The following is a 21622-nucleotide window of genomic DNA, read 5'->3' on the forward strand; positions in this document are numbered from 1 at the left end:
CTTGGCCTACAGTGTTTTGGGCACTCTGACTTTTTAATTGTGGGGTACTATGTACATGATGTGTTATGCTGCTCAATGCCTGTTCCTGTGTTGTCTTTACTTTTCAGGTGTCAAGGGATTGGTGTGGTTTGACATGCTGGGGTGTTCACATGGGCAATGTTCACATGTGATGTGTACAGGACACTGAGGGTCACTTTATTTCACATGCATATATTGAGAGCATGTCCCTAATGACACACACAGTTGCACAATGATCCACCACACGCACATCCACCCTTCCATGGCCACAGGTGCACACAGATTGCATTTTCAGGCCCGCGGTGTCCATGCAGCACATGATCTATCGCCATTTGGGTACCTGTGCATGCGTCATTTGGTTGTAGATTTCATTAGTTTTTTTCATGTGATGCTCAAGGTGTATCTGCAACACAATGGCTGCTCAAAGTGCTCTGTGCTGTGCAGTGTGTTGCAGGAGACACACACAGCACACAGGTTCGGGAGTTTGGAATTTGCCATGCCCAATGTGCATGTGAACAGGCATTCAGTGTTGTTTTCATGCTACGACTGTTGGAAAGCATTTGTGTCTGACTTTGTATGTGTGGGAGGTTGTTGGTCAGTCATTTCATCTGATTCCATGTCAGGCATCATTGTCTCGTGCCAGTTTTCATTTATGACATGTCACTTTGTATCTTATTGGTCACGTGTTTGTCTTTTGCTATTGCATGCCATTTCATGGTGTAGCAGACAAGGGTGATGTGGTTTGTGAGGGTTTGGGTGACATACCAGGGATTGTGATGGACTGTTTTGCAGGGGTGTGTGATACATACACACCTTGCATGTGTTCCTTTTGGTCACACAGGATTGGTTATTTTTAAGTAGCTAGGGATACACACAATGTGGCACTTCCATGGGAACATTCTCAGGGTGGTAAGGTTGTGACAGTTGACTGTCTCTTTGTCATCATCGATTGTCACCTGGTATGTGCCAGGACTGTGTGCACTCCGCAGGGGTGGGGTTTAGGTGAAATATGTGGCCACAAGCTGGGTCCAGGCTGCCTCGCCACATGCCCTGTCCCCTCCCATGGGCAGCGCCTGTGCCTGTGGTTGGGGATGTGGTGGCACCACCATGTCCACCGGTACCTCCCACTGTGTTGCAACATTGTGCAGGACACATGCTGCCACAATGATCCTGCACACTACTGGGGGTGCATATAGTAGCTGCCCACCAGAGCGGTCAAGGGAGCGGAAGCGAGACTTGAGCACTCCGAATGTGTGCTCCACTATGCCCCTGGTTGCAATATGGGCACCGTTGTATTTTACCTGGGGTGGTGTGGTGGGGTTCCGGATTGGCGTCATCATGTGGTTGCTCAGAGGGTAGGCACTGTCCCCTGGGGAGGTGATAATAGTGGAGATTATTAGGGTTTGTGTATTTGTCTGTGTGTCACTTGCATGCATGTGCACAGGCATTTGTTCTCTCCTAGGAGCCATGTGTCGCCATTCTGCCCAGCTTCCAGGGCCCGGCTCGGGCGGACATTCTGTATATGAAACTGAAATGGGTGGAGCAAGGGTAGTTTGCATAGACAGAGGTGATGATTCCTTTAGCATCACATACAACCTGCACGTTGATGGAATGCCAGTGCTTGCGTTTTCGATAGATGTGCTCAGTGGCCCTAGGTGGACGTAGGGCCACATGGGTGCAATCTATGGCACCAAGCACTTTGGGGAAGTGTGCCACCCTGTAAAAGTCCTGGACCACAGCCTGCCTTTCTGCGGGTTTTCTGGGCATGTATATGTGCCTGCGGACTGAGGGGCGTGCAGTGATGATTGCCAACACCTGGTGTAGACAGCGTGACTGCGTGGCCTGTGAGACCCCCCCCACTATGGCAGTGGTCCGCTGAAATGACCCAGTGGCCAAAACATGCAGGACATTGAGCAACTTCTCCAAGGGGCTCAATGCTTGGGAGCACAGGGTGGGGGAAGTAAGGTCATCTTCCCACTCTCTGACGAGGTCTAGGATGATATGAGGTGGAAACCTATACCTGCCATAGACGTGGTCGTCAGGCATCCCAAAAAGGCTGGTCCGTGGTAAAAAAATGTGGGTCCTGGCTATTCTCCTCCTCCTGCGGTGTCCTACGATCAGTGCTGCGACAAATGGGGCATTCATCGTAGCTGTATATACGTGTTTGTTGTTTGCACCCACTTTTATACTGTGCACCGGAACCCTTCTGCCTGCCTTCGTGTGGCAGACGCGTTGACGCCTATGTGCATCTTCTGCCGTGCACGGGTTTCCCGTATTCGAATCCATGAATACGGGTTGTTCACATGCGTGTGGGCGTTCCGTGCATTTCCCTGAAGTACTTCCCCAGTTACGCCTTCTTTTTCACGCGTTGTTCCCCATTCCGCGTGTTATGCCCCGTGTCCCGCCCCCTTTTTGGTGTGTGCATGGACGTTGTGCGCTTTCCCTGTGCGCGTCACGCACGGCGTTCGGGATGTTGCAATGACGTGTGCGCCCGTGTGCACCACTCACGGGTTTGGCACACATCCAGAGAAAAACACGCGCAGGGACTTCGATGAATCGCACGCGTGCACGTGCGCTTCCTTTTTCACGCTTGCGCCTGCTTGCACCAGCTTGCGCCACTTTTTTCACCACACGTTTGTTCCATGAATCGGCCCCTTAGTCTTGATAGAATGTACTTCCATCCAATTAATCTAGTGAATTTTGATCAATAAATAAAGTACTGCAAATCAATTTATGAAAGCAAATTGAGTATGGCTTAATTCCAGGATAAAAGACCTTTACAAAATACACATGTGATTATTGGACTTCTCACAATAACTTGTGCAAAGAAATGTTGCTTTGTGGTAATTATTGATGATACAGAAATAACATTTGGAATGTACTTCTAGAAATATACTAGAGGTTCTTATGGAGAATTCATGATTGAGTGCATTTTTTATTCAAAGGACTTACGAGCTTTGTAGCTCACTTAAACACATTTCTGATTAAAGGAATCATAGTTGGAATGATTTTGGATTTAAAACAGAAAAAACTCAATGTCTCCACTCTGAGGATTAATGTTTGCCCTAAAAAGATATTTGACTTGAAAAAAAGTTAAGATTGTACTATTGAGGATTTTCAACGTTATTTAATGCACAAAACATGCACTGTCCACATTTTATACTCTGCCAATAGGAAGAAAATTATTAAATATATCCCCAAACATTATATTTCTCCTTTTCCTCTATTTCATATTCTCTTCCAGTAAAACACAGTGAATGTCTAGTTGCTATCCCGTCTTGGATGCACTGTCACTCCATCATTTCATCTTGACTAAATTGAGGTAGGTCTCCGCCTTACATCTATTTCCCACCCGTATCACCCCATTCTGCCTGGTTTATTCACTTAAATGTGTGTTTCTATACATCAACTCATAATCTTGTTCTCAGTTTGATCTTACTCTTCCCTTTTCACTTCACATTTCTAATATGACTTGCACTTGCCACTTATATCTTTACTGTATTTACATCATTACTGAATGATTTTATGTATTATACCTTTGTGTTCTGTTAAACGCTAATGCATGTTTAGAACAGAGACTGTCCCAATGCAGTTTTAAACTGTGCTGGTGGACATCTTTGTTAAAATTTGGGAACTGCAGGCCTGGAAGCCCTGCCTCGGCATCCCTAGCGGGCATCCGTGAGTAGATTGTGTTTTTGAATATAAAAAAAAAAAAAGTTTCATCTGCGCTCGTAGCGCGTTGTTGTGCCTGTTCTCCCCCTCCCCTCCCACTTCCTGGTTCTCCTCTCCCTCCCGCCTCCCTGCCCGCCCACCCCCCCCTCTGATTGGCTTCTGCCTGCCTCCCTTCTGGGCTACTCGACGCCCGCTCCCCCTGCTCGCTTCTTTGTGTAGCTGAGCGTGGGAGAGCGGTCGCCGGTGGCCCCGAGGGAACTGCAGGCCTGGAAGCCCTGCCTTGGCATCCCTAGCGGGCATCCATGAGTAGATTGTGTTTTTGAATATAAAAAAAAAAAGAAAAGTTTCATCTGCGCTCGTAGCGCGTTGTTGTGCCTGCTCTCCCCCTCCCCTCCCACTTCCTGGTTCTCCTCTCCCTCCCGCCTCCCTGCCCGCCCACCCCCCCCTCTGATTGGCTTCTGCCTGCCTCCCTTCTGGGCTACTCGACGCCCGCTCCCCCTGCTCGCTTCTTTGTGTAGCTGAGCGTGGGAGAGCGGTCGCCGGTAGCCCCGAGGGAACTGCAGGCCTGGAAGCCCTGCCTCGGCATCCCTAGCGGGCATCCGTGAGTAGATTGTGTTTTTGAATATAAAAAAAAAAGAAAAGTTTCATCTGCGCTCGTAGCGCGTTGTTGTGCCTGCTCTCCCTCTCCCCTCCTACTTCCTGGTTCTCCTCTCCCTCCCGCCTCCCTGCCCTCCCACCCCCCCCTCTGATTGGCTTCTGCCTGCCTCCCTTCTGGGCTACTCGACGCCCGCTCCCCCTGCTCGCTTCTTTGTGTAGCTGAGCGGAGCGTGGGAGAGCGGTCGCCGGTGGCCCCGAGGGAACTGCAGGCCTGGAAGCCCTGCCTCGGCATCCCTAGCGGGCATCCGTGAGTAGATTGTGTTTTTGAATATAAAAAAAAAAAAAAGAAAAGTTTCATCTGCGCTCGTAGCGCGTTGTTGTGCCTGCTCTCCCCCTCCCCTCCCACTTCCTGGTTCTCCTCTCCCTCCCGCCTCCCTGCCCGCCCACACCCCCCCTCCCCTTCCTCTCCTCCCTCTTCCTATAACTACACCCTTTGGGGCAGCCCTCTGCCCGGCAGCCCCCTGCGGCTAAGGGCCCCAAGGCCAAGGGCGACTCCTTCAGTTGCGGCTCCCTGTGTGTCTGCAGGTGTCCGCAGGTGACGCAAGGCGCCTGTACTTTGCCATTTCCACCTTGCGCGGCCCACCCCACCTACACCTGGTCACTTCCTTCGCATGGTGTCTTCACCTCACTGTGTTCCACAGTTGAGGTAAACTTTTTTCTCCCCTCGCAGGATTCTCTAACTTAGGTGGCCTCTGTACCTAATACTCATTTACTGTTCTGAAATGTGGTAAACTTGGTTTTTTTTCCTCCCCTCGCAGGATTCTCTAACTTAGGTGGCCTCTGTACCTAATACTCATTTACTGTTCTGAAATGTGGTAAACTTGTTTTTTTTTCTCCCCTCGCAGGATTCTCTAACTTAGGTGGCCTCTGTACCTAATACTCATTCACTGTTCTGAAATGTGGTAAACTTGGGCTTGCCGCTCACGTCCTGCCTGCGTGCTTCTCGTATCGTCTGTCTTCCCGCCCCCACACTCCCTCCTACTCCATGGTGCTCTCTATCTCACCTATCTTCTCTAACTGCTTCTCTATTGACTATCCTGCTCTCCTCACTAAATCTGGTAGGAAAAAGTTTAAAAAGGACATCCTGGTCTCCAACCAAGGCCTCCCTATCGCTGACACCTACACTAGTGCCTGCTCTTAGGAAACTCTCACTGACATCCTCTTTTTCGTGCCTTCACCTGACCTATGGACCCTTCATATGGTCTCTGTGCTCTCTCCTTTTTCCTCTTCTCCCATTAATGGTGGCACCCGTTGGGATGTCCTCTTGGCCCCCTTCCGCTCCTCTAGGGCCATCATTAATGTCTACGCTAATGGGACCGTCTTGGTCCAAGGCCCTCAGGCCAACCTTCACCTCTTTGATAGACGCTTCCCTCGCCTCATCAACTTCCTTTCCTCCCCTGCTGTCCCCCCCCTGTCTTCGGCTACCTTGCCTCTACCCTCCCTCCCTGCCCCCTCTCGCACTCCCTCTTCACCTCCTTCTTCTACACCTCCGCAGGGCGTACCTCTGATCTGTACCCCTCCCCGGAAGTCCTTCAAGGATGGCAACCTTCTCCACTTTGCCACTCTTAACTCTCGCTCTGCCATCAAGCATTCCTCCGAAATCTGTCGCCTTCTTGAGGAACTGGACCTTGACGTCCTCGGTCTCACTAAGACATGGTTCACAGCCAGCTCTGTCACGAGCTTTGACACACTCCTACCTGAAGGTTACAAGATCCTCTCTGTGCCCAGGCCCAACCGTGCAGGGGGGGGTGTTGCCCTTATCTTCCCTGAGTGGATTCCTGCCACTGTCACTCCTACGCAGACCTACTCCTCTTTTGAATGTCTTGTCTGCCGACTCTCTCTCTCTCCTAGCCATTCCCTTACCGTGGCTACTATCTATCGGCCACCTGGTCAAATTTCCTCCTTCCTCTCTGAGTGGGCTGACCTCTCCTCCTCACTCCTGTCCTCTACCACTCAACTCCTCTTTCTTGGTGACTTCAACATCCACCTAGATGCCTCCTGTCCCCCAACTGGACTCTTTCGTGACCTCTGCGACTCGCTCTCACTCTCTATTCTCCCGTCTGGGCCTACTCATTCTGCAGGGCATACTCTTGATGCTCTGATCTCTTCTGACCTTCCCCTCTCTGTCCCTCTCTCCACTCCTCTCTCCTGGAGTGATCACTTTCTCCTATCCTCCCACCTCACCCTCCCTACCCCACAGGCAAAGCCACCCTCATCATTGCCACCCACCTTCTCGGTCATCCGACCCATGAAGCGCGTGTCAGTTGCGGCTTTCGCTGCCACCTTCTCGCCCCCCCACCCCCTTCGGCTGACTCCCACCCTGACACAGCTCTCTCCTTGCTCCACTCTGCTATATCTGATACTCTTGATATCCTTGCCCCTGTCATGAAAATCCGCCTGAAGCCCAAAGCCAAATGTAACTCCTGGTATGATTCGGATCTCGTCACCCTAAAACGCAAGTGCAGGGTGGCAGAGAGGAAATGGCGTGATTCATGTTCATCCTCTGACAAACTGGCCTGCCGCCTGCTCCAAAGGCAATACCGTCTCTCTGTTCTCACCAAGAAGAGAGCCCTTATCCAAGCCCGCATCTCTGCGGCATCTAACAACTCGGCTGAACTCTTTAAAATCTGCAAGGAGCTTGCCAACCCTGCTGCAGTCTGTACCTCTCCTGTCCCCTCCCAGGCCCTCTGCACTGCACTGGCCTCCCACTTCATCTCTAAAACTCAGGACATCCTGTCCTCACTCTCCTCCTTTCACCTCCCTCCCTTCCCTGCTCTTCCTCTGGCCCTTCTGCAGCCACCCCTCCTCCCTCCTTCTCTGCCTTTCCCCTTTTTTCTGCTGACGAGGTTTCCAGACAAGTCCGATCTATGAAAGTCTCGTCTAAACAGATTCACCCCTGTTCCTCCAAAACTATCAAGGACCACATCGACTCCCTGGCTCCTGCCCTGGCTGACTTTTGCAACCACTTCTTCGCCTCTGGAGTCTTCCCATCCCGCCTCAAGCACTCCCTTGTGCACCCTCTCCTTAAGAAACCCTCTGCCGACCCCTCCTGTCTAGCTAACTATCGCCCAATCTCCATCACTCCCTTCCTGGGCAAGCTCCTGGAGAAACTGGCCATCTCCCAGCTTAACCTCCATGCTGAAGCTGTTGATAGTCTCCATGACCATCAATCTGGCTTCAGAGCAGCCAGAAGCACGGAAACTGCTCTCCTGAACATCCGTGAGGACCTGCTCTTGAACCTCGACTCCAACACTCCGTGTGTTCTCATTCTGCTCGATCTCTCTTCTGCCTTTGACACTGTCAACCATGCCATCCTGCTCAACCGTCTCCGTGATAACCTGGGTATCACTGGTCAGGCTCTGGCGTGGCTGACCTCTTTCCTTTCCAATCGACCCTCCCAGGTCCAACTTGGGTCCTTCCTCTCTGACATCTTTTTCTCCACCTGTGGCGTTCCCCAGGGATCTAATCTCTCTCCCTGGCTGTTCAACCAGTATCTGGCACTCCTTGCCCACCGCATCGCCGCCCTCTGCCCCAACTTTCAGTGCTATGCGGATGATACCCAGCTCATTTTCAGGCTACCCTCGGCCTCCTCCTCTCCCTCCCTCATCTCTGACTGTCTGTCTGCTATCCAGGAATGGTGTGCTGCCAATGACCTCTGCCTTAATGCTAGTAAGACTGAGATCCTACTCATCGGCACACCCACTCCCTCCTTCCCTGCAGCTCTCTGGCCGGCCTCTCTTGGCCCTCTTCCTGCTCCTACCTGCAAGGCAAAAAACCTTGGGGTCATCTTCGACTCCACACTCTCCTTCTCTCCTCATATATCTGACGTCTCTAAGAAGTCACATTACCAGCTGCACCTCCTCAGAGGTATTCTTCCCTTCCTCTCCTTCCCCCAGAAGCTCACTGTCTCCCGAGCCCTGGTTCTCTCGAAGCTGGACTACTGTAACAGCCTCTATCTTAATCTGCCTGCCTCCACTCTCCGCCCTCTGCAACTCATCCAGAACAGAACTGCGAGACTTGTCCTTGGCCTCAAGCCCAGGGACCGTATCTCTCCAGGACTAAAATCTCTACACTGGCTCCCAGTGGCTGCGAGGATTAAGTTCAAAACCCTCTGCATTGTCCACAAGGCCTTCTGGGGCCTGGGGCCTAAATACCTTCAACTCTCGCTTCCTAAATATCTTCCTTCCCGAGCCCTACGCTCATCCGTCTCCAACTCCCTCAGGGTCAGCCGCTTCTCGAAGCAACGAGCTGGGGGTAGATCTCTCTCCGCGGCAGGGGCCTCCCTCTGGAACAGCCTTCCTGCCTCCCTGAAACTTGAGGAGAACCATCTCCGGTTCCGGAAGCACCTCAAAACCTTCCTCTTCACTTCTGCTTTCTCTCTCCCTCTCCCCTGCTAAATTCTTCACCAAAACTGCACTGATTCTGCAACTGGGCTACTCGCACCGACCTCGGTCCTGGGCCCAGTCACTCTTCACTTGCACTGCCTCCCTGGCAACCCCTGCACTGCAGGACTGTCTCTGTATCACTACAGCCACCCCCCCAGCACTTGTCTGCACTTACCTTGCACTTGCCACAAGCTGGCCCTATTTATTTATTATTTTATTTCTATTCTACTTATTTGTACTGCACTCCCCTCCCCCCTCCCCCTTCCCCTTGCACTTTTTCCCTTCCCCCTACCCCTGCACTTGGGCGGTCTGAATGACACCTGGCCTAGTAGGATCATTGTCTGTCTTCCCCTTGTTCCACCCTCCCTGCCTCGTCGCGCCTTGAAACACTTGTGTATAGGCGCGTTACAAATGCCATATCATAACATATCATATCAATAACTACACTTTTAGGGGCTGATTCATGGAATTTGTGCACCAAAAAACAAGGATTTGTGCGTCCTTTTGCCCGCAAATCCCTTTTTAACAAATGGGGATTTGCGGGCAGAATGGTACACAAATCAGTATTTTTCCGGCACACAAATTCCATGAATCAGCCCCTATGGCTTGATATAATATCCTCCCATTCAATTTATTGCATTTAAACAATAAATAAAGTATTGCAAATTTATTTATGAAAGCAAATTGAGCATAACTTAATTCCAGGATAAAATACCTTTACAAAATAGACATGCAATTAGTGGACTTCTAGCAATGATTTGTGTAAAGAAATGTTGCTTTGTGGTAATTATTGATGATACAGAAATAACATTTGGAATGTACTGCTGGAAATCTACTAGAGGTTCTTATGTAGTATTCATGACTTAGTGCATTTTTAATTCAAAGGACTATTGAGCTTTGTAGCTCACCTAAACACATTTCTAATTACAGGAAGCATTGTTGGAATGATTTTGGATCTAACAAAGCAAAAACTCAATGTATCCACTCAGAGGACTAATTTCTGCCCTAAAAAGATATTTGACTTGAAATAAAGTTAAGGTTGTACTATTGAGGATTTTCAACGTTATTTAATGGCCAAAACATGCACTGTACACATTTTATACTGTGCCATTAGGAAGAGAATTATTAAATGTATCCCCAAACATTATATTTCTCCTTTTCCTCTATTAGATATTCTCTTCTGGTAAAACACAGTGAATGTCTAGTTGCTATCCCGTCTTGGATGCACACTCGCTCCTTCATTTCACCTTGACTAAATTGAGGTACGTCTCAGCCTTAACTCTATTTCTCACCGGTCTCACCCTATTCTGCATGATTTATTCACTTAAATGTGTGTTTCTATACATCAAATCATAATCTTGTTCTCAGTTTGATCTTACTCTTTCCTTTTCACTTCACATTTCTAATTTGAATTGTACTTGCCACTTACATCTTTGCTGTATTTAAATCATTACTGAATGATTTAAGGTATTATACCTTTGTGTTCTGTTAAACGCTTATGCATGTTTAGAACAGAGACTGTCCAAATGCAGTTTTGAAATGTTCGGGTGGACACATCTTCCCATCTCGCCAAATATCTGCCATGGGAACATTTCAAAGTTATCTTTTCCTGCCTAATCTTAGACATAGACAGCTAATGCCTTATGCATTTGTGGGATTTTATTTCCCAACAACATGATTTCTTTGCAAAATGATTGAAAAACTGGACAATGATATGCACCTCAAATGTGTGTGTTACATTTAACCATTCTCCAATAAGAACATTGCAATTTACGTTTTGACTGAGGTAAATAGAGGTTTTCTTTATTTTAAACTGAAAATAAATAGTATAAAAATATTTGGGCATACGTTATACATTTAGAGAAATGTATTCATTGGATGATAGCTGAATATCTACTCTGAGATGAAAAACATCCTAAGCGTGGTGTAACCACAAATAAGTAGGACATATATTCTGGGACAGGAGATACATGCAGACATGCACAAATGCTATGATATAAGACTGTTTTCATAAAGAATTGCAATAATACTTACGGTGGTGATATCAAATCAATTACAATTTTCCAAAGAAGTAAAGAATGAGAAATCAATTCAGTGCATGGCCTTGTGGGTTGCCCTAATGATTATTGGCTGTTCATTCAAAATATCCCTTGCTTTTCTGCCTTTTCAATATGAGGTAAATACTCACGGTTCGTGTTAGAAAGCTATAGAATGTTATGTTATTTCAGAATACATTAAGAGTAAATAATCAATAAATACTTTACTGTTTCATTTAGAACATATCTTACCTGTGTACGTAATAACAGAGCTGCTTTTCCCAGTCTGAGATTCATCTCCAGAGATGGCTGAGACAAAGAATGTATACAGATTTCCAGGTGTCAGACCAAAGATGGTCAGTGATTCATTCACCCAGGTAAAATTTGAGGAAGGTTCCCCTAATACGTCTATTGCATATGAACTTTTGTTGCCAGTTGGTGGAAGCCAGGTCAAAGACACTGAATCGATGGTGACGTTTCTGACAATCAGGTTATTTGTTACATTAGGTACTATAAAAAAGACAAGAACAGTTCTATTTAGATTTACTCGTCCAACCAACTAAGCGTAGATATATTTGACGTATGTAGGATTTAAATTACATTTTAAAGTGGCAAACAACTTTGAGGTATGGGAACAATTACAGAACACTCTTAAATTCAATACAAAAAATAAAGAATCCCACAAGACAGTTGCACTTGCGCTCTGACATTTTGAGATGCTTGATATTTAAGCAACCAGGTTCAAATAATCTGTGTTTGAGAATGAGTTGGGAAGAGATTCAGAGTTGCGATAAAGACATTTGAATAATTAATGTATTGAAGCAAATGGAGTAACAAGGTAATGAAACAATATTGGGAATATATTAAAAAGGGGATTCAGCTAGGCAATGAACTCCTGTCAAACAATAATATTATTCCAAATGATTTGATGATGATAGCAATCAGTTTGTAATGATTGTGTTGATGTTTGTACCTTTCTGGTATCCATGAAAATGGTAACAATTATAATCTCAAATCTGTTTTTTTCTAACATTTTTCAAGAAATCTATATTTTCTGAATTAAAAACATAAATTATCTTAATACATTAGAATCTCTAAATATACAACAATGGGTTTCATACATCATCCAATAACACAAATAAATAACTAACTCAAACCGCAAGCACTACTATTCAATAAGGACCATTTGTATATCAGAATACTTCTATCTCGATTAGGATATTAAGGAATTTCTCCAAACATTCTGAGTAATCAATCACTCATAAGTAGATACTTAAAAACGAATTATTAATTGTTATCTGACAAGCCAGGTGCAGCTCTCTGACTAACTGAAAGTTGTTTCTATTATGCAACCTGCAACACCTCTCCTTGAAATAATACAATCTGTAGGAGTATGGAAATGCCCCAGAAAAATCTACAACCAGACCGGCACCACAATCTTTTCAAATAACTAGACTTTTAGTCTTGATAGAATATCCTTCCATCCAATTAAACTAGTGCATTTTGATCAATAAATAAAGTATTGCAAATTAATTTATGAAAGCAAATTGAGTAGGACTTAATTCCAGGATAAAAGACCTTTACAAAATATACATGTAATTATTGGACTTCTCACAATGACTTGTGTAAAGAAATGTTGCTTTGTGGTAATTCTTGATGATACAGAAAGAACATTTGGAATTTACTGCTGGAAATCTACTAAAGGATCTTAGAATTCATGATTTAGTGCATTTTTTATTCAAAAGACTATTGAGCTCTGTAGCTCACCTAAACACATTTCTAATTAAAGGAAGCATTGTTGGAATGATGTTGTATCTAACACAGCAAATACTCAATGTATCCACTCAGAGGATTAATGTTTGCCCTAAAAAGATATTTGACTTGAAATAAAGTTAAGATTGTACTATTGAGAATGTTCAACGTTACTTAATGCCCAAAACATGCACTGTACAAATTGTATACTGTGCTAATAGGAAGAAAATTATTAAATATATCCCCAAACATTATATTTCTCCTTTTCCTCTATTTCATATTTTCTTCCGGTAAAACACATTGAATGTCTAGTTGCTATCTCGTCTTGGATGCACTCTCACTCCATCATTTCACCTTGACTAAATTGAGGTACGTCTCCGCCTTAAATCTACTTCTCACCCGTATCACCCCATTGTGCCTGGTTTATTCACTTAAATGCGTGTTTCTATACATCAACTCATAATCTTGTTCTCAGTTTGATCTTACTCTTTCCTTTTCACTTCACATTTCTAATATGGCTTGTACTTGCCACTTACATCTTTGCTGTATTTACATCATTACTGAATGATTTAAGGTATCAGACCTTTGTGTTCTTTTAAACGCTAATGCATGTTTAGAACAGAGACTATCCCAATGCAGATTTGAATTGTTCGGGTGGACAAATCCTACCCATCTCGCCAAATATCTGTCATGGGAACATTTCAAAGTTATCTTTTGCTGCCTAATCTAAGACATAGACAGCTAATGCCTTATGCATCTGTGTGATATTATTTCCCAACAGCATGATTTCTTTGCAAAATGATTACAAAAATGGACAATGCAATGCACCTCAAATGTTTGTGTTACATTTAACCATTCTCCAATAAGAACATTGCAATTTACGTTTTGTAAATAGAGGTTTTCTTTATTTTCAACTGAAAATATATAGTATAAAAATATTTGGGCATACGTTATATATTTAGAGAAATGCAGTATTAATTGGATGATTGCTGGATATCTTCTCTGAGATGAAAAACATCCTAAGTGTGGTGTAACCACAAATAAGTAGGACATATATTCTGGGCCAGGAGATACATGCAGACATGCACAAATGCTATGATATAAGACTGTTTTCATAAAGAATTGCAATAATACTTACAGTGGTGATATCAAATCAATTACAATTTTCCAAAGAAGTAAAGAATGAGAAACCAATTGAGTGCATGGCCTTGTGGGTTGCCCTAATGATTATTGGCTGTTCATTCAAAATATCCCTTGCTTTTCTGCCTTTTCAATATGAGGTAAATACTCACGGTTCGTGTTAGAAAGCTATAGAATGTTATGTTATTTCAGAATACATTAAGAGTAAATAATCAATAAATACTTTACTGTTTCATTTAGAACATATCTTACCTGTGTACGTAATAACAGAGCTGCTTTTCCCAGTCTGAGATTCATCTCCAGGGATGGCCGAGACAAAGAATGTATACAGATTTCCAGGTGTCAGACCAAAGATGGTCAGTGATTCATTCACCCAGGTAAAATTTGAGGAAGGTTCCCCTAATACGTCTATTGCATATGAACTTTTGTTGCCAGTTGGTGGAAGCCAGGTCAAAGACACTGAATCGATGGTGACGTTTCTGACAATCAGGTTATTTGTTACATTAGGTACTATAAAAAAGCAAGAACAGTTCTATTTAGATTTACTCGTCCAACCAACTAAGCGTAGATATATTTGACATATGTAGGATTTAAATTACATTTTAAAGTGGCAAACAACTTTGAGGTATGGGAACAATTACAGAACACTCTTAAATTCAATACAAAAAATAAAGAATCCCACAAGACAGTTGCACTTGAGCTCTGACATTTTGAGATGCTTGATATTTAAGCAACCAGGTTCAAATAATCTGTGTTTGAGAATGAGTTGGGAAGAGATTCAGAGTTGCGATAAAGACATTTGAATAATTAATGTATTGAAGCAAATGGAGTAACAAGGTAATGAAACAATATTGGGAATATATTAAAAAGGGGATTCAGCTAGGCAATGAACTCCTGTCAAACAATAATATTATTCCAAATGATTTGATGATGATAGCAATCAGTTTGTAATGATTGTGTTGATGTTTGTACCTTTCTGGTATCCATGAAAATGGTAACAATTATAATCTAAAATCTGTTATTTTCTAACATTTTTCAAGAAATCTATATTTTCTGAATTAAAATCATAAATTATCTTAATACATTAGAATCTCTAAATATACAACAATGGGTTTCATACATCATCCAATAACACAAATAAATAACTAACTCAAACCGCAAGCACTACTATTCAATAAGGACCATTTGTATATCAGAATACTTCTATCTCGATTAGGATATTAAGGAATTTCTCCAAACATTCTGAGTAATCAATCACTCATAAGTAGATACTTAAAAACGAATTATTAATTGTTATCTGACAAGCCAGGTGCAGCTCTCTGACTAACTGAAAGTTGTTTCTATTATGCAACCTGCAACACCTCTCCTTGAAATAATACAATCTGTAGGAGTATGGAAATGCCCCAGAAAAATCTACAACCAGACCGGCACAACAATCTTTTCAAATAACTACACTTTTAGTCTTGATAGAATATCCTTCCATCCAATTAATCTAGTGCAGTTTGATCGATAAATAAAGTATTGCAAATTAATTTATGAAAGCAAATTGAGTAGGACTTAATTCCAGGATAAAAGACCTTTACAAAATATACATGTAATTATTGGACTTCTCACAATGACTTGTGTAAAGAAATGTTGCTTTGTGGTAATTCTTGATGATACAGAAACAACATTTGGAATTTACTGCTGGAAATCTACTAAAGGATCTTAGAATTCATGATTTAGTGCATTTTTTATTCAAAAGACTATTGAGCTCTGTAGCTCACCTAAACACATTTCTAATTAAAGGAAGCATTGTTGGAATGATGTTGTATCTAACACAGCAAATACTCAATGTATCCACTCAGAGGATTAATGTTTGCCCTAAAAAGATATTTGACTTGAAATAAAGTTAAGATTGTACTATTGAGAATTTTCAACGTTACTTAATGCCCAAAACATGCACTGTACAAATTGTATACTGTGCTAATAGGAAGAAAATTATTAAATATATCCCCAAACATTATATTTCTCCTTTTCCTCTATTTCATATTTTCCTCCGGTAAAACACATTGAATATCTAGTTGCTATCTCGTATTGGATGCACTCTCACTCCATCATTTCACCTTGACTAAATTGAGGTATGTCTCCGCCTTAAATCTACTTCTCACCCGTATCACCCCATTGTGCCTGGTTTATTCACTTAAATGCGTGTTTCTATACATCAACTCATAATCTTGTTCTCAGTTTGATCTTACTCTTTCCTTTTCACTTCACATTTCTAATATGGTTTGTACTTGCCACTTACATCTTTGCTGTATTTACATCATTACTGAATGATTTAAGGTATCAGACCTTTGTGTTCTTTTAAACGCTAATGCATGTTTAGAACAGAGACTATCCCAATGCAGATTTGAATTGTTCGGGTGGACAAATCCTACCCATCTCGCCAAATATCTGTCATGGGAACATTTCAAAGTTATCTTTTGCTGCCTAATCTAAGACATAGACAGCTAATGCCTTATGCATCTGTGTGATATTATTTCCCAACAACATGATTTCTTTGCAAAATGATTACAAAAATGGACAATGCAATGCACCTCAAATGTTTGTGTTACATTTAACCATTCTCCAATAAGAACATTGCAATTTACGTTTTGTAAATAGAGGTTTTCTTTATTTTCAACTGAAAATATATAGTATAAAAATATTTGGGCATACGTTATACATTTAGAGAAATGCAGTATTAATTGGATGATTGCTGGATATCTTCTCTGAGATGAAAAACATCCTAAGTGTGGTGTAACCACAAATAAGTAGGACATATATTCTGGGCCAGGAGATACATGCAGACATGCACAAATGCTATGATATAAGACTGTTTTCATAAAGAATTGCAATAATACTTACGGTGGTGATATCAAATCAATTACAATTTTCCAAAGAAGTAAAGAATGAGAAATCAATTCAGTGCATGGCCTTGTGGGTTGCCCTAATGATTATTGTCTGTTCATTCAAAATATCCCTTGCTTTTCTGCCTTTTCAATATGAGGTAAATACTCACGGTTCGTGTTAGAAATCTATAGAATGTTATGTTATTTCAGAATACATTAAGAGTAAATAATCAATAAATACTTTACTGTTTCATTTAGAACATATCTTACCTGTGTACGTAATAACAGAGCTGCTTTTCCCAGTCTGAGATTCATCTCCAGGGATGGCCGAGACAAAGAATGTATACAGATTTCCAGGTGTCAGACCAAAGATGGTCAGTGATTCATTCACCCAGGTAAAATTTGAGGAAGGTTCCCCTAATACGTCTATTGCATATGAACTTTTGTTGCCAGTTGGTGGAAGCCAGGTCAAAGACACTGAATCGATGGTGACGTTGCTGACAATCAGGTTATTTGTTACATTAGGTACTATAAAAAAGCAAGAACAGTTCTATTTAGATTTACTCGTTGAACCAACTAAGCATGGATATATTTGAGGTATGTAGCATTTAAATTACATTTTAAAGTGGCAAACAACTTTGAGGTATGGGAACAATTGCAGAACACTCTTAAATTCAATGCAAAAAATAAAGAATCCCACAAGACAATTGTACTTGAGCTGTGACATTTTGAGTTGCTTGATATTTAATCAACCACGTTCAGAGGATCTGTGTTTGAAAATGAGTTGGGAAGAGATTCAGAGTTGCGATAAAGACATTTGAATAATTAATGTTTTGAAGCAAATGGAGTAACAAGGTAATGAAACAATATTGGGAATATATTAAAAAGGTGATTCATCTAGGCAATGAACTCCTGTCAAACAATAATATTATTCCAAATGATTTGATGATGATAGCAACAAGTTTGTAATGATTGTGTTGAAGTTTGTACCTTTATGGTATCCATGAAAATGGGAACAATTATAATCTCAAATCTGTTTTTTTCTAACAATTTTCAAGAAATTTGTATATCAGAATATTTTGATCTCGATTAGGATATTAAGCAATTTCTCCAAACATTCTGAGTAATCAATCACTCATAAGTAGATACTTAAAAACAAATTATTAATTGTTATCTGAAAAGCCAGGTGCAGCTCTCTGACTAACTGAAAGTTGTTTCAAATATGCAACCTGCAACACCTCTCCTTGAAATAATACAATGTTTACGGAGTATGGAAATGCCCCAGAAAAATCTACAACCAGACCGGCACAACAATCTATTCGAATAACATGACTTTTACAGAGTAATTCATAGAATTCAGCGCACAAGTGGCGCATGCGGTTGGCGCACAGTGTGCGCGTTCGAATTTCTGCGCCAGCCGCGTGCGCTAAAATCTATTTCCGTGCACAGCGTATTCATGGATTTTAGTTTCCAAAACCAGCCGTGGCGCAGCGTGGCGCAGCGACCCTGCAGCAGCGCCAGTTACGCCCCCAACCCCTCCCCGTGCGCCATGCACAGCGCACACATCCCATACATGGCGCACAGGCCCCCAACCACAAAAACGCCTGTAAAACTCCCTGCGCACCCCTCTGAATACACGTACCCCGCTGCACGGTGGAATGGCACACGCAATTGGAGTGGGGTACGTATATAACAGGGGTTCGTGGGAAGTTTCACACGCGAAATGCCCTGTGCGAGTGGGGTACGTGTATTCCTGGGGTGCGCGCAAAGTTTCACACGCGAAATGCCCTGTGCGAGTGGGGTACGTGTATTCCTGGGGTGGGCGGGAAGTTTCACACGCGATTGGAGAGGGGAACGTGTATAACAGGGGTTCTCGGGAAGTTTCACACACGAAATGCCCTGTGCGAGTGGGGTACATGTATAACAGGGGTTCGCGGGAAGTTTGACACGCGATTGGAGAGGGGAACGTGTATAACAGTGTTTCGCGGGAAGTTTCACACACGAAATGCCCTGTGCGAGTGGGGTACATGTATAACAGGGGTTCGCGGGAAGTTTCACACGCGATTGGAGAGGGGAACGTGTATATCAGTGTTTCGTGGGAAGTTTCACACGCGAAATGCCTTGTGCGAGTGGGGTACGTGTATAACAGGGGTTCGCGGGAAGTTTCACAGGCAAAATGCCGTGTGCGAGTGGGGTTCTTGTATTCCTGGGGTGCGCGGGAAGTTTCACACGTGATAAGCCCTGTGCGAGTGGGGTACGTGTATTCCTGGGGTGCGCGGGAAGTTTCACACGCGATTGGAGAGGGGAATGTGTATTTCAGGGGTGCGCGGGAAGTTTCACATGCGATTGGAGAGGGGAACGTGTATAACAGGGGTTCGTGGGAAGTTTTACACGCGAAATGCCCTGTGCGAGTGGGGTATGTGTATAACAGGGGTTCGCGGGAAGTTTCACACACGAAATGCCCTGTGCGAGTAGGGTGCGTGTATTCCTGGGGTGCGCAGGAAGTTTCCCACGCGATAGGCCCTGTGCGAGTGGTGTACGTATATTCCTGGGGTACGCTGGAAGTTTCACACGCGATTGGAGAGGGGAACGTGTATTTCGAGGGTGCGCGGGAAGTTTCACACGTGATTTTGCTGTCAGAGCGGGGTACGTGATTTTCGGGGGTTCGTGGGAAGTCCTACACGTGAATTGGCGGTGTGGGTCCTCCCAGGTGTTCCCTCTACACCCTCCATGGCCCCTGCAGGCAGCCCACACCACAGGGGACTACCCTGCACCCCTGGTCATGTCCCGCAGGCAGCCCATCCACGAAGGACATGCCCCCCAGCCAAGCCACATGTCACCTTGCACTAGTGATCACCAACTCATGTTCCCCAGCACCCCCACCCCCCAGCAGTGAGGGGCACCTGTCAGCAGGCCCCCACACATGTCCCCCAGCACCCCCAACCCCCAGCAGTCAGGGGCACCTGCCAGCAGGCCCCCACACATGTCCCCCAGCACCCCACCCCTCAACAGTCAGTGGCACCTGCCAGCAGGCCCCCACTCATGTCCCCAGCACTCCCACCCCCCAGAAGTCAGGGGCACCTGCCAGCAGGCCCCCACACATGTTCCCCAGCACCCCCACCCCCCAGCAGTCAGGGGCACCTGCCATCAGGCCCCCACTCAAGTCCCACACATGTCCCCCAGCACCCCCGCCCCCCAGCAGTCAGGGGCACCTTCCAGCAGGCCCCCACTCATGTCCCGCACATGTCCCCCAGCACCCCCACCCCCAGCAGTCAGGGGCACCTGCCAGCAGGCCCCCACTCATGTCCCGCAGCTCCCCCACCCCCCAGTAGTCAGGGGCACCTGCCAGCAGGCCCCCACTCATGTCCCCCAGCACCCACGTCATGATGATCCTCAATCATGGGCCTCATGGCCACCCACACCACACCCCATGCCACCCCAGCCCAAAGACCCAAACAAGTATTGCATCCACCCACAGAGAAATGGCCATTACATGATACAACCCGAATGGCAAGTATGTACATGAACACATGTCTGTCACACAGACACAATGGGTGCAAGTGAATGTGAAAACCCATATCATGACATGCATGAAACCAATGAGAGAATACCACACATCGAAGTATGAAACAAAAATGTATTGAACACAACATGAATGTAATGATAAAAAAAATGAAATCAGAATCCAAAGAACTCCAAATGAAAATTTGTCCAAAGTCTCAGTCCAACAAAGCAAATCCAAGGGAAAAGAAATATATGAAATCCATTGCGCCATGGTGAAATTAAAATAAAAACGAGAAACATCCACTGTTCAACTATATTCAAATCACCAATCCAGGGTCCATGACCCCAAAAAATTAAATGAAACCTACAAAAAAAACCTACCTAATAATGAACTATATACAAAAATGTAGTGCATTGTCCAAGCGGCCCAAAATAAAAAAACACAGAAAGGAAACCTAACACTATCTAACTATTTACAATGGCAGCGGGCTAGTCCGACGGCTCACTTATTGATGTCCCGGGCCAGGGCATCATCGAACTCCCGCTCAATGTCCTGGAGGCGGTCCTCTTCCATGGCCCAGAGGGCTCGCAGGGACGACGACATGTTCACCTCCACTCCCTGCGAATTGCCTCGAGGCACTCGGCCCGCCTCAGGGCCCTCCGCATGGAGTTCTCCGCCCTGACCATTGTGAGCCGTGCCTCTTCCGCCCGCTGCCGCTCCGCATCTATGGCGTGGGCCAACCGCTGCCACACGGAAGACACTTGAAATCCGGGGTCCTCCTGCCCTATGGCCGATGCCTGCCCCTCCGATGTTGAAGGCCCGAGCCATCATTGCTCCCACCATGTTGCTGCTGCTGTGCCTGTGCCTGCGCCCTGGCTCTTGTTGCCTGCACATCCTCCTCCGGCTGGGGTGCAGTTGTTGTGGTGGCCGCCCCTACTGGACGTCCGACTCCCGACTGTGGCAGGGATGTGTCCTCCTCCAGCCTGGCCGCTGGGTCAGGGGCAGCTCCACAGGGTACCCAGGTGACACATGGGTGGGAAGATGGCATGGAGGACGAATGGCGCGTAGGGGGTTCAGGTGAGGAGGGGGTCGCAAGAAGGTCCAGCACACGGAGGAATCCAGCACCGGTGACCTGTCCCAGTAGGTCAACGTGGTCAAAGAGGCATGCGAGACGACGTGCAGTCTCTCCACGAAAAGACTGCAGGTCACCTTGCATGCCCCGTTGACGCAACGCTATCCCACTCAGGACAGGCTCAACACGGTCCCGGATAGCCACGTCCGCAGGGAGAGGAAGGCCAGTTGTTGTGCGCTCATCCCCTCCCTGAAAACGGGTCTGGACGTAGGCATCCCTGCTTGTGCCAGATGATGCAGTGACAGGATCATGGACAGGATTGCACACAGGCACCTCCGCGGCGGCCTGTGCTGCCTCCTGTCCCTGCCCCTGCAATGCACCACTAGCACCAGTGGAATCCCCACCTCCAGACCCCGTGTGTGTCCCTTCCACAGCCTCCTCCTCCACCAAACCCCCCACCAACCTGGATGACTCTGTGCCATCTTCCTCCGTTGGACCCTGTGGGGTCTCAG

General features: G+C 45.2%; 1 protein-coding gene across 1 annotated transcript in view; it reads right to left on the reverse strand.

The window, feature by feature from the left end:
- Positions 1-21622, reverse strand: part of LOC138492813 (tenascin-X-like) — a 759772-nt gene that overhangs the window by 431222 nt on the left and 306928 nt on the right. Inside the window, exons 15-17 of the mRNA XM_069620166.1 lie at positions 16804-17061; positions 13913-14170; positions 11021-11278 (exon numbers count right to left, since the gene is read on the reverse strand). Of these exons, the coding sequence (XP_069476267.1) occupies positions 11021-11278; positions 13913-14170; positions 16804-17061 (774 nt within the window). The remainder of the gene's footprint in view (positions 1-11020; positions 11279-13912; positions 14171-16803; positions 17062-21622) is intronic.

The sequence above is a fragment of the Ambystoma mexicanum genome, chromosome 10 (genome assembly GCF_040938575.1).
Source record: "Ambystoma mexicanum isolate Mex_15411 chromosome 10, UKY_AmexF1_1, whole genome shotgun sequence".
Taxonomy (NCBI): domain Eukaryota; kingdom Metazoa; phylum Chordata; class Amphibia; order Caudata; family Ambystomatidae; genus Ambystoma; species Ambystoma mexicanum.